We start from the raw sequence: 17,740 nt of genomic DNA, 5'->3' as shown, positions 1-17,740 counted from the left end.
TCAGAGGAGCTGGAGTTTCAGACCCTGATTCCAGAAACGGGTACCTACCAGACAAAGTCAGGGCAAGGCATAAGAAAGCTACATAGAGAGGAATAATGCCATGAGGTCAAGGAAAATGGTTTAGCACGGATATTCAGTTCTAAGAAAAATGTGATTGATGGTATTTGAAAATACTTATTCAAAGAAAAGAAAATGCGGGCTGATCCCTAGGTGAGGTGTAGTTTTGGCTCAGCCTTCTAAAACTAGAATCCTATTTTCATTATGCAGAAAGGAAACTTTGAAGTATCTTCATTAATTCAAAAGATTTTATGAGATATGGTCTTAATGACAGTATGAAAAAAATCAAAGCCCACAGCAGTCTTAGTTAACAAGGAAACATTGTGATTTAGATGCTGCACATAAACTCCTCCGAAGATGAGGGCATTGTGCTCCCAGTGGGCCACAGCATCTGCATATAAAAATCTAAGGAGTTTCTCAGAGTCCAAAGCACTGTGGTCAGGGTGATGATCAATACCTGTCCATAATAATGATCTGTTTAGTTGAGTAAATGGGAAACATTATTCAGTCATCCAAAATATCTTCATCCAGGTTGATATCTGTTGTGTCAATATCTTCTAATTCCAAATTATCCAAATCTACTTCCAGTTCAAGTAAACTCTGCAAAGAAAAGGAAGAGGGTGAGTTATATAGTACTGTGTTAAAGCAAAGTTATTAAAGAAGAGTTATCTGTGATTCATGAACCAAAGAGAACTAAAACAGCAGTCAAAAGGGGACATTTTCTCATTTCAGAACCCCTGCTCTGAAACTGATTACATCACTTAAAACGCAGAGGCCTGCACATCCTGCAGACATTTGCGAGGAGGGAGGGTGAGGCTGGGGTCCAACAGGAAGTTGGGTATGATGTCCGTACCTTTTCTTCTTTGTCTGTGTGGGGGGCCACAATAACAGGAGTAGGAGAAGCAGGTTTCCCATCAAGTTCCTGAAAACCCAAGTAGAAACACACATAAAAACAAAGGAATCTGTTTAGGAATTTGAAATTTTTCCCGAAGGGAAGGCAGACGAGGATTAGGAAGTGGGAAATGGTACTTAAAATCACCAAATCTCAGCCAGACTTTCTCATGTCTGACTGACCTGCTGAGATGCAGATCTTGAGGGCTGAAAGCCTTTTGCCTCTTCCATAACATTTCTTTCTTCATTTGGCTATCAGAGAATAAAGCAATGATGAAATGAGATATTCTGAAAGCATAATTCATCTATAAACTTGGCCTAAATCCCAGATACTAGCTCCTAATCGAACCATAATGTATGTGATGCAGTTCAAAACCTTAAGTCGTGAATGCCTTTCCACCCCGTAGTCACATGGGATGAGGCACCCCAGGCACTCACCGTGACAAGTGGGTATTGTTTGGCTGGCCACAGGTCAGCATGTGTTTCCTTCACCCATTCTTCTACAACGAAGGCTTCTTTTAATCCAGGAAAAAGGTTTTCATATTCTGTTGGATCAGCAAGGGATTCTGCTGCTTTCTGATTGACTTTTGAGAGATTTTCTCTCCAGAGTTTCACCACCCTATTACAGATATCATAGAACCATTGGGAGACTGTTAGGGGCTCTGTTTTTATCTGAAACATTTCTTCCTAAAATGAAAAGTCTGTACCTTGAAACCTGACTGGGTAAGTAAGTCCGTGCCAGGAAGGCAGCTTCTGGCAGTCGTCCAGTTCTAATCAAGAGCTCCAGGCAAGCATCAAGCCTAAAGATTAAAAAGGAGAGGCACTGTTACCAAGAATAAACGCTATAATAATGGCACTTAACACATTAAAGACATGTGGGTTTAGTGCTGGCAAGTCAGCACTTCCTCTCCAACTCTCACACATACACCTCTTTTCTGTCACTGAGCCACTAACTTGTCATCACCAGTGTGTTACATAACGGACTCCAGGAGTGTGAGAGATTTTTCAATCTCCTTAACTTCCCTAAGAAGAATCTAAAGGGGCTTTTTAAAACAAGGAAGCTTAGATGAGCACATTTAAGGGCTTCAGAATATGAAGGCAGAAACTCGGTTTCACAAATACAGTTTTGAGGGCAGCATCTCTAACATGGACTGTGCTGGACAATCCAGTGGTGCCCAGTAGGAAAATATCCAGGTGTCCATTTTCTTTTTTTAATTTTAACTTTTTCTTGGGTAAGTTTGATAAAGTGGATAACATGCTTTAGAACTCAGAATTTTTTGGATTTTAGAAAGTACATATACCATATGTTCGATAATACCCTCAGCATCAGAGTCACACACATCAGTATTCTGCTATAACACGAATACTAAATGCAATAAAAACAAACCAAGTGGCATAAAAGCAACTAATAATAACACTTCAGCGTTTAGGCCAAGTTTTGCCACCAAATAAAATATTCTCAGAATGTTTTTGGGTTTTTGAGTTATTGATAAGAAATAGTGGACCTATTCTTACAGGTATATAAATTTACACATACATATGTTATAAAAAACACATTCAAAGTTTCTCTGATTCAGTGCGAGGTTTAAAAAGTATGTAGGGCAAAGTTAATGAATACTTGTGTGTTTTATTTCATCATATGGTCAACTAATGATCTGATATGCACTAACTGCTAGACTTTCTAATACATGACATTTTTATGCTTTATAGTTGAAATCGAATCTAAAAGTAACTGGCATCCTCATCCGCCTTATTTTTGTTGTAAGCAGATCAGAATTATTCAACTTGGGTAAAATCACCTGCCGTTCAGGTACCAAATGAAGCAAGCAGCCCAACAGCCTCCTGCCTTCATTAAATAAAATACCTTCGCCAGTAAGTGGCAGGGCTGTTGAGAAAGGGGTTTACCATTTCTCCCAGTTGAGCCTCCCTGAGCAGCTCCTTTTGCTCAAACATCAGACCTAATGTTAGTGGTAAGAGCATCCTTTGCTGAAGAGCATCCTCTGAGTTCTTCCAAAGCAGCACTGTCGTCCTGCCTGCTCCCGTCAGCAGCACCACTTGGCCAGGCATCAGCGCTCTCTCCAGGGTTCCTTCTTCATGCTCCTCTCCAAAGACCACCCCTGAAGTCAGTGCTTTATTACTGTGCCCACCTCTTTTAGACCTTGGGTTAATACTTACTTGCCCTGTAAAAAGTAGCTCATGAATGCCACATTATTCTTGCCGTCTCTCTCCGCACCCTCTGCTAGCTTGTTCACCATAGTAGCATTTCCAGAGGCAGTGGCCAAAAGCAACAGACCCCCATAATCCTGTGCATGGTGCAGGCACTCCTGGGCTAGGCCAAATTGGCATTTACTAATGGCAAGTTCAGCAAGTTGTTTCCACTTCTGTTCTGACTGTAAGAAAAGAGATTCCACATTAAAATATCTTTAAATAAACATTTGAATTTCCAACATCAACATTATTCTGTTAGTCTGAACATTACTGTAATAATAATTTTATATTTTCTATAATTATAAAATACATATTTTATGTATACTGAGCTGTGCTTAAGTAGGTTCTATCAAATTAAGAACGGAATGACAAAATGTATAATGAGGAAACTGAAATTATTCACATACATAAGATTAATTCAAACACAAATTTAATGCTGCATGTGAATAATCATCAGCCCTTTAATTACACAGTGAAACTAAAACTAACGAGTTTTAAGGTAATAAAGACTGTAATTATTTTAAGGAACGATGTAATACCATTTTTTGAAAGCAGAAAAAACTTTTTATGTCCTTAAATATTTAATAATAAATATTATTTCTGTCATTTGTAGCTTCTCAGAAATCAAATAAAATGCTGCTCATTTGGATGATCTTAACATAGCTAAAATTTATTTAGTACATCTGAAATGAATTTACCAGTAAATGCTAGACTTAAACCACAACTGGGAGCCCTCAGTATACAAAATATACAACGATCCATAAAAATGTCATCAAACTGTCTCAAAATGTCAAAACCCTTCTTTAAAACCAACATCTTCCTCACTAGTTTGGGATATTGGCAAATTACTGCTGTGTCTGCATCCTTTTAGAGTTCCAGACTCCTTTATCTACTATCTTCTAGCTTTCCTTCTCTTCCAAAACAGATCTCATGTAATATTAAAAAAAAACCCACTTTTTCTTAAATTAGAATGCTAAGAATATATTAATAAGAATATAATAATATATATCTCCAATATAATCCATTTAATTTATGCAAAGATAAATGTAATTTATTTTTTAAGAAGACCAAAGAAAGGCAACAACCTCACCAAAATGAGTCACTAATTTGCATTTCAGAAATCTTTAAAACACAACTTATAGTAAACACATGTAAGTACCTACTGACCCTTCCATCAGTTACAAAAAATCATAGATTAGTACATACCTCTGCTTCCACTGCTAATTGGTACGCAATTTTTAGTTCTCCAAGCTGAAGAGCAAGTTCGAAGCGATGCTCAGGGTCTGTGGATACTGTAAGAGCTTGCTGCTTGAAGCCCTAAACAGATAAAATACGTGTTTATGTACAGAAAAACCTGTGTGTGTAGTCTACATATACAGTGCACACACATGGCAAACAATCCATTGCTCTCTCAAACTAAATAGGCTGCTGACACTGGAAGCCCCATTACTTAAAGTAACAAATAAAAAATACTCTTCAATTAGAAGACAGAAAAATTAAGGAGTTGTTAAATTAACTGGTAAAAAACAGGGCAGACAAAATTCAGTCACACAACATCTACTGTTTTCTAAGCAGTGGGAGCTGACCAATGCTTGATAAACTCAAGTAAAACAACAACCAGTAAAATTTAGAAATGTAAAAGTAAACAAATGTCAAAAAGAAAAGGATTTTGGAAAGTTGACTGAACAAGAGCCACTTCAAAAAGAGAAAGACAGACACAGTGGTGTAAACCTAGCTGTCCGTAATCTCCGAGCTGGGCCTTAGAGATCTAGTCCAGTGCCTCAGAGAAAAGGAAGTCGAATGTAAAACCTTCCAATTTTCTATCATCTGCAGGTCATTTAGCAAACGTTTTGCTTTCAGGTCCTGATATTGATCTGGTGTCATTACCTATGCCTTTACTGTTGGTCTCATGTCCAGTTTACTCATGAGCAAGTATTCCAGAGCACAGAAGTCTAAAACTGCCTTCCCATGCTCCAGTCATCAGCAACAAGCTTTTAAACCAACTACTGTAATTACTACATTAGCCTCTCCCCCAAGACAAACAGGGCTGATGGGGTCTGCCCTATGGGTAAGTTCTTCAGCTCCAGGGATGTGGTATATGAGACTTCCTCAGACTGAGAGTGAATGCTCTGTTAGGGGGTGGTCAGGAGGGAGAAGCTGGACAGCTGTCTGAGTTCTGTTTGGGTAGATATTCAGCATTGCTGTATCACTGTGTTTAAAATAACTTCCCAGACTATACAAGCTGCCCCTCCCTCCATTCTCCCAGGAGTACAATGTAACAAGGCATTCTGAATAATCTGCATTACTCCCTTTCTTCCCTAGCACTGATGTAGACAATATAAAATCCAAGAGTGGAGGAAGATCTATAGAACTAGTCAGATATAGGTGAGGGCAAAGCAGATGAAATGAGGTGGGCTATATACACTTACTTTTGCTTTCCTGCAAATCCCCACTGAAATGACACTTAGGGGGTTCTTTTTTAAAAGCATAAACTCCCAAGGACACACATAAAGGCAGCAGAGACATGAGTAACAATTTTGGAAGCTTGAAAGCTGGTGGAGGAGTACAAACATTCAAGTTAAAACACGAGAGAGGACTAATCCCTAAATCAGGAGTGAAGACAGCATAGAAACAACCTGATTCACACCTCAGAATCCCCAGAGGTGTCTTGTGAAGGGTAGTGCTAAAACCAGCAAATAAACAAAACTACCTGAAAGTCTATATAAGAAGCCGTTAGATACCCCAGGTCCCCACTCCGCTCCCTGCCCCGACCTCTCGACACACACAGAAGACAGGAATCTTGTTCTTTGGAGAGAGTAAACTAGAGGGTCTCCAGTCTGAGGGATCCCTGCACACCCAGAAGGAGTGCTGAGTGGCAAAAGGAAAACAGGAGATTATAAGAATAGATGTTGACACTAAATATTTGAAATACTAAATACTGAGACACCAAGTCATACTCTGCTCAGCCCGCACAAGGATGGTGATTGGGGAGCTTCTCTGTAAACTAACCAGTCAAAGGGGTAAGACTTAAAAATGCTAAAATGTCAACGAGGGCCATATGCCAGCCTGAACAGTGCCTGGTACAATATTAAGTGCTCATTAAATTCACTAAATGAATAAGTGAAGAGTCATTAAACTCATTAGATGAAGATACTGATACTGATTGAGGCTCCCCAATCAAAAGGCCCAGCCACATCACATATTTTTAGTCCAGCCAATAAATTCACCCATAAACTCAGATCTTTTGACCTGCTTCTTAGACCTCCACTCTTAAATGAGTGCCCAAAGATCATCAGATACCTGAGGAAAATCTTTAAAAGGAAAGACAGAGATCAAAATGAACCAATAACAGCAATCTGAAGAAAGCATACCACATAAGGGGAAAAGAAAACTCAACAACAAAAACTATCATTCATACCCTTACAGAGGGTATGAAGACAAACTCTGATCCATAAACAAGATTTAAAAAGTCCACGAATAACAAAATGAGAAAACCAGTGCAAGAGGTCCAACATCTGAATAACAGTTGCACAGAGAGAATATAGAAAACAAAGGAAGGAAATCAACAGAGAAATGATTCAAGAAAATCTCTCAAAAATGAAGGAATGACCTATACAGTAATGATGAAAAATCTGAACGTGAAATCAAGAAAACACTCCCATTTACCACTGCAACAAAAAGAATAAAATATCTAGGAATAAACCTACCTAAGGAGACAAAAGACCTGTATGCAGAAAATTATAAGACACTGATGAAAGAAATTAAAGATGATACAAATAGATGGAGAGATATACCATGTTCTTGGATTGGAAGAATCAACGTTGTGAAAATGACTCTACTACCCAAAGCAATCTACAGATTCAATGCAATCCCTATCAAACTACCACTGGCATTTTTCACGGAACTAGAACAAAAAAATTCATAATTTGTATGGAAACACAAAAGACCCCGAATAGCCAAAGCGATCTTGAGAACGAAAAACGGAGCTGGAGGAATCAGGCTCCCTGACTTCAAACTATACTACAAAGCTACAGTAATCAAGACAGTATGGTACTGGCACAAAAACAGAAATATAGCTCAATGAAACAAGACAGAAAGCCCAGAGGTAAACCCACGCACATATGGTCACCTTATCTTTGATAAAGGAGGCAGGAATGTACAGTGGAGAAAGGACAGCCTCTTCAATAAGTGGTACTGGGAAAACTGGACAGGTACATGCAAAAGTATGAATTAGATCACTCCCTAACACCATACACAAAAATAAGCTCAAAATGGATTAAAGACCTAAATGTAAGGCTAGAAACTATCAAACTCTTAGAGGAAAACATAGGCAGAACACTCTATGACATAAATCACAGCAAGATCCTTTTTGACCCACCTCCTAGAGAAATGGAAATAAAAACAAAAATAAACAAATGGGACCTAATGAAACTTCAAAGCTTTCGCACAGCAAAGGAAACCATAAACAAGACCAAAAGACAACCCTCAGAATGGGAGAAAATATTTGCAAATGAAGAAACTGACAAAGGATTACTCTCCAAAATTTATAAGCAGCTCATGCAGCTTAATAACAACAACAACAAAAAAAAACCCAATCCAAAAATGGGCAGAAGACCTAAATAGACATTTCTCCAAAGAAGATATACAGACTGCCAACAAACACATGAAAGAATGCTCAACATCACTAATCATTAGAGAAATGCAAACCAAACTACAATGAGATATCATCTCACACCAGTCAGAATGGCCATCATCAAAAACATCTAGAAACAATAAATGCTGGAGAGGGTGTGGAGAAAAGGGAACCCTCCTGCACTGTTGTTGGGAATGTAAATTGATACAACCACTATGGAGAACAGTATGAGGGTTCCTTAAAAAACTACAAATAGAACTACCATATGACCCAGCAATCCCACTACTGGGCATATACCCTGAGAAAACCATAATTCAAAAAGAGTCATGTACCAAAATGTTCATTGCAGCTCTATTTACAATAGCCCGGAGATGGAAACAACCTAAGTGTCCACCATCAGATGAATGGATAAAGAAGATGTGGCCCATATATACAATGGAATATTACTCAGCCATAAAAAGAAACAAAATTGAGCTATTTGTAATGAGGTGGATAGACCTAGAGTCTGTCATACAGAGTGAAGTAAGTCAGAAAAAGAGAGACAAATACCGTATGCTAACACATATATATGGAATTTAAGAAAAAAAAATGTCATGAAGAACCTAGGGGTAAGACAGGAATAAAGACACAGACCTACTAGAGAATGGACTTGAGGATATGGGGAGGGGGAAGGATAAGGTGTGACAAAGCGAGAGAGAGGCATGGACATATATACACTACCAAACGTAAGGTACATAGCTAGTGGGAAGCAGCCGCATAGCACAGGGAGATCAGCTCGGTGCTTTGTGACCGCCTGGAGGGGTGGGATAGGGAGAGTGGGAGGGAGAGAGACGCAAGAGGAACGAGATATGGGAACATATGTATATATATAACTGATTCATTTTGTTGTAAAGCAGAAACTAACACACCATTGTAAAGCAATTATTCTCCAATAAAGATGTTAAAAAAATAAAAAATAAAAATAAAAATAGTGCCAACTTCACAGGCACTGTATCAGAAAAAAAAAAAAAAAAAAAGAAGGAATGAGTTTCCAGTTAAGAGAGCTCATCTAATACCCAGCAGAATGAACAATAATTGACCCCTACACCAAGGCCCACCATCATGATAACATCACAGAACAATAGGGACAAGATCCAAAAAACTTCCAAAGAGAAATAAACAGATCAGGTACCAAGAATCAGGCATATAAATGGCTTTAGACCTCAACAACTAGAAGCTAGAAGGCAGAAGGCAAAATAAGAGTTTTGTCTTCAAAATTCTGAGAGAAAATCATCTCCAACCTAGAATTCTATATCCAGTTAAATAGCCAAATATGTTTTAAGGTAGAACAATGGCACTTTCAGATAATTGAGGTCACAAAAAAATTTACTTGCTATTAATAAATAACCCTTTTCTCAGGAAACTACTGAAGGACATACTCCAGCAAAATGCGGGAGTAAACCAGGAAAGATAGGGAATATAGGAAACAACGGATCCAACTCAAGAAAGCCAAAGGGAAGCCTCAACACGATGGTGAGGGGATATCCATGATGAGGGCAGAAACCAGTTTAGCCTGAAGCAGACTGAACATACTGAAAGGAGATTTCAAGGAAATCTGGAGAACCATCAGAGTAGGGAGAATAACCCTAAGCACATAGAAAAATAAGCAAAGTTTTAAAAAAAGAAACAATTATTAACTCCAGGGAAAACAAACAACTGCAAGAAGAGAAAGCTATTGCCATAATATATCACATGGCTCAGCTATGAACAGTGTTTACACAGCCACAATAATACAAACAATGAATACCAATTTAATCAAAATTATGATGTAACTATACTGGGAGGATAAGAAATAGGAATGTGGCATGTATGTGGTAGAAGCAGGTGGAGTGAAAGATAAATTCCTCATCTTGTATAGAGTGGAAAGTCCCAAGAAATGCCTAAAGCTGAGAGACAGCAATAGAAGCATGTTAGACATGTGAAAATAAATGCCAACAGAGTCAGCTAAAAGAATTACAAGTGATTACCGCTAGGGAGGAGAAATGAGAGAGGGAGGGCTGTTTTTTTCCTAAGCCTTGCAAAACGTTGTACTTTGTGCACATATAACTTTGAATTTATACTAAAAAGTGCTACATTAAGGAAAAGGCTTATCAGTAATGGTAAATTTTATGTATATTTTACAAAGAGAGAGAGACAGACACAGAGAGAGAAGCCAGCTAGGATAGAGAAAAATGCAGCATAGAAATGAAAATATTGATAGAACGGAAAAGCAGTCTACAAAAAGGGAAGACTAGTAATCACCTCCAACATTTAAAGAGGATGCGAAGGGCAATGAGAAAGGAGGAGGAGGAGTGTAACAAGTGACTTAAATTTACAAGAGAAATTCCATTGCCATAAGGAAATCAGTGGCAGTTAAGAAGTAAAGTTCTTCAAATTTGTATTAACATTCTTTCAAATTGCTGGTTTTCAAAAACACATACAAAACAAACAAACAACCCCCACCCCCTTACCTGCTTTTCCAAGAAGTGAGCAACTCTGGTCCTCTGCTCTTTGGGAATGGTCGGAAGGACCTTATCAGCCATGCTGAAGTCTCTCCGCATGACAGCTGTCTGGTATTCCAGCACTGAAACCAGCAGGGAGTAGCTAACGATGTTGAGTTCCTTATCCCCCAGATACAGCCTGTTGTCTTTAGGAATATAGCCCAGGAGATACATCGTCCTGTAAGAGAAACGGAAACTAATTTAGAACTAAGCCCAAGTCAGTACATACACACACTCTCTCTCTTGCAGTCACTCACTCACTCTGCCTCTTGCTCAAAATCTTTCCATTTGATTGACGCAATTTTGGTTAGCAATTGCCATCTATTAAAACGATAACACTGAAAAATCAGGCCTATCATTGTTAAAAGCCAGCAACTGGTTTTATGTTTAAAAAGTATGCTTTTAAATTTAGGATGCTGAAGACAAAAGCAAAACGATACTCAGCTACCTGTCCAAGTGGGCAATGGTGACTATTTCTCCTCCGACATAATAATTTAATCTGTTCACAGAACTTGTGTAAATGAAGCAGTCGCCTACCCACAGCCCGGTTTTCACGATTTCCTGAATCTCACCAAGAACCTGCAGGAAAAGAATAAAGTCTATTATTATCTTATTCAGCAACAGGAATCCTGTCAATGACAAAAAACTGAATATAATTAGGGGTGATACATAAAATAAGAAATGCAAAGAAAGAATCCTATTTCAAGAAAGAAAATCTTTCCTTGGAATTTCTACTTTCTTCATTTAAGAACAGATTCCTGGATGAGTATCTGTACTGTAAAATCTCACTGTTGCGTCAAAGCTGTAATCTAAGAATGTGTTGATCTAAACTCCTAACATACATGAGACTGGCATAATAAGTATTTCAAAATGTCTTCCAAGACACCTCCACAATGGACGATTTATCTTTACATTTGAGAGCTCATTTCAAATAACTCTGGCTAAACTATCTTAAGACCAAAACACCTTCTAATTTCCTTACTGAAAGATAATCAAAGTTAGTCTAAAGGTTTCCTAAAATCAAAGCACAAATTTCTTTTGAACAAATACTTTCAGACCCTGATCTCTGAGCCAAGATTTTAATTTTCACATTTTACCGTAACTCCTTAAATGCTTATTAATTTCCCCAAACCTATTTTATAGTAAAATGTTACAATGAGTGAAGTTCTGCTATAAGAATATAAATCATTTAAAAACAAAGCTAAAGTTGTGCTGATGCAATTACTTCAAAGCCATCTTCAATGCCATCTTCAGTAACTCCCTCATGTGTTTCCTGTGCAGCCAAAACTTTTTCCGACAGATATTTAAGGATAAAAAATGACTCTTCAGTGGCAATACAGACTAGCTCTCCAGAGTCAGACCAGAAAATCTGCAACATGACAAACAAAAACACAGATAAATGATTTCGGATTTCTAAGTGAGTATGACAAACTGCATACACTTTGTTTCCTACAAGATTTATCTTCCTACATTAAGATACTAAGTATACACTTAACAATTTTGTCATGTACATACACACATATTTGGGAGGGTGGACAGGGCAGTACTGTTCCATTCATAGAAATGGAAAGACCTAAGGGAGGCAGCAAGGAGCGCGGGCAGTAAGTGCCAGGTGTGCTGAGATTCAGAGGAGCACTAGCCTGTTCCCTATTGCTCTAGAATAGTGTTTCGCACTCTTTTTTTTCTTTCCCATTATGACCCCCACCCCAAACTTTTTTTAGGCATTTTTTTCCCAATCATCTTCCCCTGAAGTTTTAGTATCACAGATACTATATGTCTGTACATATATTAATACATAAACATATACATAAGGTACACAAACACATAATGTGTATAAACATATGAGCATCTATGCTTTATAGATAAAGAGAGTACTTTTTTTCATCAATTGGTTTCAGGAACCAATTTCTTCCCCCTAGGGGACAACGTCCCCCTGCTGAAAATGCATGCTCTAGAAGACAGAACCAGGACCCTGGGGAGGTGGATTTGCCTCCACAGATAATTTCCTGACAGTTAAAGTTGTCAAAGAAGCAGGCAGATGTAAAGGTTGAAAACTTTGTCACTGGAGAATGGCTACCTAAATTTTAAACAGCCATTATCAGGTAGAGTATGAAAAGGCTTTCTGAACTGAGTGGGAGACTTGTAGGCCCTTCCAGGTCAAGAACTCCCTGGCTACTTATCTTCAAAGCATTAAAACCATTTAAAATATGAACAGCACTTGGCATTTGTATAACTTTTTATACTTTTCAAAAAGCCCAACATCTACTGCCTCACTCAAATACCACGACTCTCCTTTTCTAAGCAATCCTGAGGTACATGGCACTGTGTCCAGCACAATGGAACAGGGACAGCAGGGTACAAGGATGTTTTTTGGCCTCAGGGACTCAGAGCTTGTCACAAAGATGTACACTCCAAAAACAGTAATGGAGGGAGCTCACGTGTTTGGGCTGAATTTCAATTCTGCGTATGAGTTCTGTGTTGTCCCAGTCATAGAAAGCTAAGCCATTTACAGATCTGACTCCCAGTAAGAAGCCTCCATAGATACCTAAAAAGAACAAAAAAATTTTTAGATCTTTAGATGTTTTTGAGCCATTACAAAGCTTCTAAAATTGTATCATATATAAACAGCACTCACTTTCAGCTCCAAAATCTGGTTTAAATGATTTTTTTTCCTTAAAGTTCTTAAATATCTTTACAACACTGTTGCTCTCTCTTATTGCATATCTGGGGGGTGGGGAAAAAAAGGAAAGCAAACATAGCATGTTATGTATATACTAAACTGCAATTCCACCAAATGTTACAAATATCTTCAAATATATGTTAGTGAATTATGCAAAAATATAAAATTAATAGTTGAAAATTCAGTATTATATTTTTTCCTGAGAGATCAGTGACCTGCTTACAGTTGGACAAATAATGAATGGGTTTCACAAGGTCTATTACACAAATTACTAGGGCTTACAAACTATTTTAGAAGCTGAAAAGATCCAAATGTTCCTCAACAGGTGAATAACTAAACCAACTGTGGTCTGTTCATACAATGGAACACTACTCTGCAAAAAAGGGAACGAATTACCCATCCATGCAGCAACATGGATGAATCTCAAAAACATTAATGCTGAGCAAAACAAGCCAGACTAAGAGTGCATACCACACAACTCCACTGACATGAAACCCTAAAGAAGACAAATCTAATCTACTGGGGAGTAGGGGCTGGGGTGCTGACTGTTAAGGGGCACAAGGGGATTGTTTTTGAGATGACAGAAATGTTCTATATATCTTGATTGTGCTGGTGGTTGTGGATTATATCCATTTGTCCAAATTCACTGAAATATACATTTAAAACAGTGCATTTTATTTGGTATAAATGATACCTCAATAAAAGTAACTTAAAAAATAAAACTTTTATTATAAAGGGCTCATTAGTCAGCCATGTTTGGCAACAACTTAATAAATCATATATACTCGGGCCTCTGCCTTGAAAAGGGGCTGTGGTTGGATACTTGGGAGTATATGAGGAAGTGATCTGACAAGTGCTTTGCTCAAGACGGGAAAGATGCTGAACAGGGTCTGGGCTGGATAAAGCTGAAAAGAGGAAACTATCAAAACAGAGAGAGAGGTATGTTGAGAGAGGTAAGGCGACCATGCTTAAGATGGTAACTAAGTACCTTTTAGTATATGGAACTGCATGAATGAGTTTATTTAGGAAATTTATGAAAAGATCTTACCTTTCAGTGACCTTTTTGTTAAAAAAAAAAAAGCATGCATCTTACTATGCAACACTGAGGCTTACGTTACCCACTGCTGGCAGAAGAGGCAACACAAAATATGGGGAAAACAAAACTAAGAAAACTGTAAAGATGTAATTCAGTGTCTGAAAAAAACGTGTAAGCCCCGAAGTTTATTACATGCACCAAACAGGAATCAAAATGGAACCGATCAGTGACTATAATAATTGAGACGTAAATTTTTCCTGTTTTTAATGAGACTATTTTATGAACATTTTGAATTCTGACAGAATTTGTTAAGAATGGGACGTGAGTAAAGAAATACTTTTATTTGAATTACGCAGCTAAATGTGGTTTTTCCCCTTTTCTCCACTTTATTTAGAGATGTATAAAATTTGAGGATGCTTAAAGTTTATGCAAGGAATGAACAGACTTAATTAGGTATAAGTTCCTAGAAGGCATTCTGTAAGCCCATTACTGTTCTGAGGAAACAGGTTCCTCTGTGTTGTTCTGTTTCATTTTCAAATTAGGATCCCAAGTCCTTGATTTAGATTCTCAAGGAGGGTGATGATATATTTAAATAAAATTAAATGGATCCTAAGATTGTAAAAAAAAAAAAAAAAAAAAAAAAAAAGAATGGGAGGTAACATTACAGAAAATGAGTTTTTTTTTTTAACGTCTTTATTGGAATATAATTGCTTTACAATGTTGTGTTAGTTTCTGCTGTATAACAAACTGAATCAGCTATATGCATACGTATATCTCCCTATCCCCTCCCTCTTGCATCTCCCTCCCACCCTCCCTATCCCACCCCTCTAGGTGGTCACAAAGCACGGAGCTGATCTCCCTGTGCTATGCAGCTGTTTCCCACTAGCTATCTATTTTAAATTTGGTAGTGTATATATGTCCATGCCACTGTCTCACTTCGTCCCAGCTTACCCTTCCCCCTCCCCGTGTCAAGTCCACTCTCTACATCTATGTCTTTATTCCTGTCCTGTCCCTAGGTTCATCAGAACCTTTTTTTCTTTTTAAAGATTCCATATATATGTGTTAGCATACGGTATTTGTTTTTCTCTTTCTGACTTACTTCACTCTGTATGACAGACTCTAGGTCCATCCACTACAAATAACTTGATTTCGTTTCTTTTTATGGCTGAGTAATATTCCATTGTATATATGTGCCACATCCTCTTTATCCATTCATCTGTTGATGGACACTCAGGTTGCTTCCATGTCCTGGCTATTGTAAACAGACCTGCAATGGCAGGGCAGGAATAAAGATGCAGATGTAGAGAACTGACTTGAGGACACGGCGGGGAGGGGAAGCTGGGATGAAGTGAGCGAGTAGCACTGACATATATACACTACCAAATGTAAAATGGATGGCCAGTGGGAAGCTGCTGCATAGCACAGGGATTCAGTTTGATGCTTTGTGACCACCTAGAGGGGTGTGACAGGGAGGGTGGGAGGGAGGCTCAAGAGGGAGGGGATATGGAGATATACGTATACATATAGCTGATTCACTTTGTTGTACAGTAGAAACCAACACAACATTGTAAATCAGTTATACTCCAATAAAGATATTAAAAAAAAAGATTCATTGTGGTTTTCATCAAGATTACATCAGAATTTAGCATCTCTCCCCAGCAGCTCAGAAAAGGGCAGCTGCAGCTCAGGATGCCAGGTCCTGGGGAGGGCCTGCCATGGTCTTGTTTTGAGGGCCTACTTTGCCTTCAGCCCATAAGTACCAGGCCCTGCCACGGGCTCCACCAAGGAAATAGGTGCTGGGTCCCCGGTTTAATGTGATTATTATATCAGATTGAGTGCCCGCTCAATACTGAACACAGAAAAGGCAGAGGCAGCTCAGGCTGCATAGCTGCCCCTGACCAATCTTCCAACACAGCTCTGGTGAGAACTGTTCTTTAACATGGTGAAGAACAGCCTACACTGAGCCTTGCAAACCTCTTTAATACAGCTGCACAGAGAACACACATTGGCAATCAAGGCAAGCTGGATATGACACAGCCAAAACTTACTCTGAAGAATCGTGGGCCCACGCAAACTCCTGGGCAGACCCAAAGCTCTTGTTTCTCAGTGCCATTGCTGTGTAGATGATATATTCGCCATCACCACACACCACAACGAACCTAGAAATTATAGAACCCAGGGAGGGAAGTACAGAGGACCAATGACATGTAAAATTTAAGTAACAATGATTCATCTTTATGGTGAAATATTTCTAATAACAAACGTTATTTCTGTTGACTGTTACAAATGAACCTATTACCTTTTAAAGTTATATATTTCTCTGAATATGGAGCTAGACATAAATATTCCACCCAACAAATCAAAAGCAGATTATGAAGAGGGGGTTACTACTGAAAATGTTACTGCAGTGGCCTCTCTTATAAACAAAGGGTCAGGAAGATGAGAAAGGGTGGAGGCACACAGGGGAAGATTCCCCTAATTCAACGAGCACCTGTTGAGCACCAAGATGCTTGGCAGTTTGCTCATTACATTTACACCATAGGAAGGCACTACCTTGTTGCAAGGCTATCTTCATTTTAAAGCTGATCATTCAAATGAATAAAGATATCTTACCCCAGTTTTTAACGACTGTTAAATTTATCAAAATCAACAGGATATTTTAACATTTAAATGTAAGAAAAAAAGAATGTTGCATAGTCAAAATTTTCTCAATAGACATATTGGCTGTTATTAGATTGCCAAAGGTGAAATGTAAAACTTCAGCAAGAAACATTTTATGATATTAAGGGGAAAAAATGCAATGCGTTCTTAATCTTCATAAGAAAATTTTATTACAAGTAATTATGGATACCATTTACTGAACTAGGCAGCATACTTGGTTTATATACTCTGTCTTTTTTAATACTCAGGACAGCATTATAAAATGCCAAGATCTATTGTAAAATAATTTTTAAAACTCACAGGTTTAAACTTATTGTACTAGAAACTCTCCTCTCACAAGATGTTCAGTGCTTTACAAATCTTAAGGGAGAAACAGAGCTGACGATTCAAATTACAGAGAAGAAGCAGAATTATTAGCAGTCCCCAAATGTTTTCAAATGACAAAGACCTCACAACTCTTCTTCTTAAGAGCACTGAGTCAGCAAGTATTTAGAGAGCACCTACTAAGTCTCAGGATAAGACATGATTCTATGCCTTGAAGGAGCGGAAGGACACATACCAACACATCTGAAATAAAGAGTCAACACAAAACTATTCAACTGTTCAAAACTGCATGGTGGGATAAGGCCAGGAAGGCAACTATACTTCACCTTGCATGCCAATCCGATCAGAAGCATGGCTGCCTGCTGCTGTGTTGAGGACTGTGAGGCCACGGCAAAAGCTCAATGAGGAATGCCCACCAAAGGGCAGGGGTGGGATATGCTGTGGATATGCAAACATACACAGAAGCCCAGAGAGAGATTTTGGTGGTGGCTTACCGCCCATTAGGATTGTGCTGGATAGTCTGAGGGTATATTTCACAACTGCCCATATCCTTTACTGCCAGTGGCAATCTTTCTCCATCTTTAATTTCAGCATCTCCCATTGCTTTTAGGTTGGCCTGCTGGACTTCCGAATGTTTGGCCCAAATTATCTTTCCATTGGCATCCATGGACATGGCAGGTTCCTCCCGACCAAGCTGGAGGAATGACAAATGACTCTTAGCAATGAAAAGG

The 17,740-nt window shown here is 38.5% G+C and overlaps 1 protein-coding gene across 1 annotated transcript in view; it reads right to left on the bottom strand.

Annotated features, from left to right (window-relative positions):
• Window positions 1-291: 291 nt before the first annotated feature.
• COPB2 (COPI coat complex subunit beta 2) overlaps window positions 292-17,740 on the bottom strand; it is a 31,005-nt gene continuing 13,556 nt past the window's right edge. Inside the window, exons 9-22 of the mRNA XM_030873368.2 lie at window positions 17,504-17,703; window positions 16,073-16,183; window positions 12,944-13,032; window positions 12,747-12,853; window positions 11,534-11,677; window positions 10,757-10,887; window positions 10,279-10,486; window positions 4,363-4,473; window positions 3,124-3,338; window positions 1,656-1,748; window positions 1,387-1,567; window positions 1,132-1,200; window positions 911-979; window positions 292-657 (exon numbers count right to left, since the gene is read on the bottom strand). Coding sequence (XP_030729228.1) covers window positions 562-657; window positions 911-979; window positions 1,132-1,200; window positions 1,387-1,567; window positions 1,656-1,748; window positions 3,124-3,338; window positions 4,363-4,473; window positions 10,279-10,486; window positions 10,757-10,887; window positions 11,534-11,677; window positions 12,747-12,853; window positions 12,944-13,032; window positions 16,073-16,183; window positions 17,504-17,703 — 1,824 coding nt within the window. The 3' untranslated portion in view covers window positions 292-561. The remainder of the gene's footprint in view (window positions 658-910; window positions 980-1,131; window positions 1,201-1,386; window positions 1,568-1,655; window positions 1,749-3,123; window positions 3,339-4,362; window positions 4,474-10,278; window positions 10,487-10,756; window positions 10,888-11,533; window positions 11,678-12,746; window positions 12,854-12,943; window positions 13,033-16,072; window positions 16,184-17,503; window positions 17,704-17,740) is intronic.

This window comes from Globicephala melas, chromosome 4 (assembly GCF_963455315.2).
Source record: "Globicephala melas chromosome 4, mGloMel1.2, whole genome shotgun sequence".
Taxonomy (NCBI): Eukaryota; Metazoa; Chordata; class Mammalia; order Artiodactyla; family Delphinidae; genus Globicephala; species Globicephala melas.
This window is presented reverse-complemented; position numbering and strand designations above follow the sequence as displayed.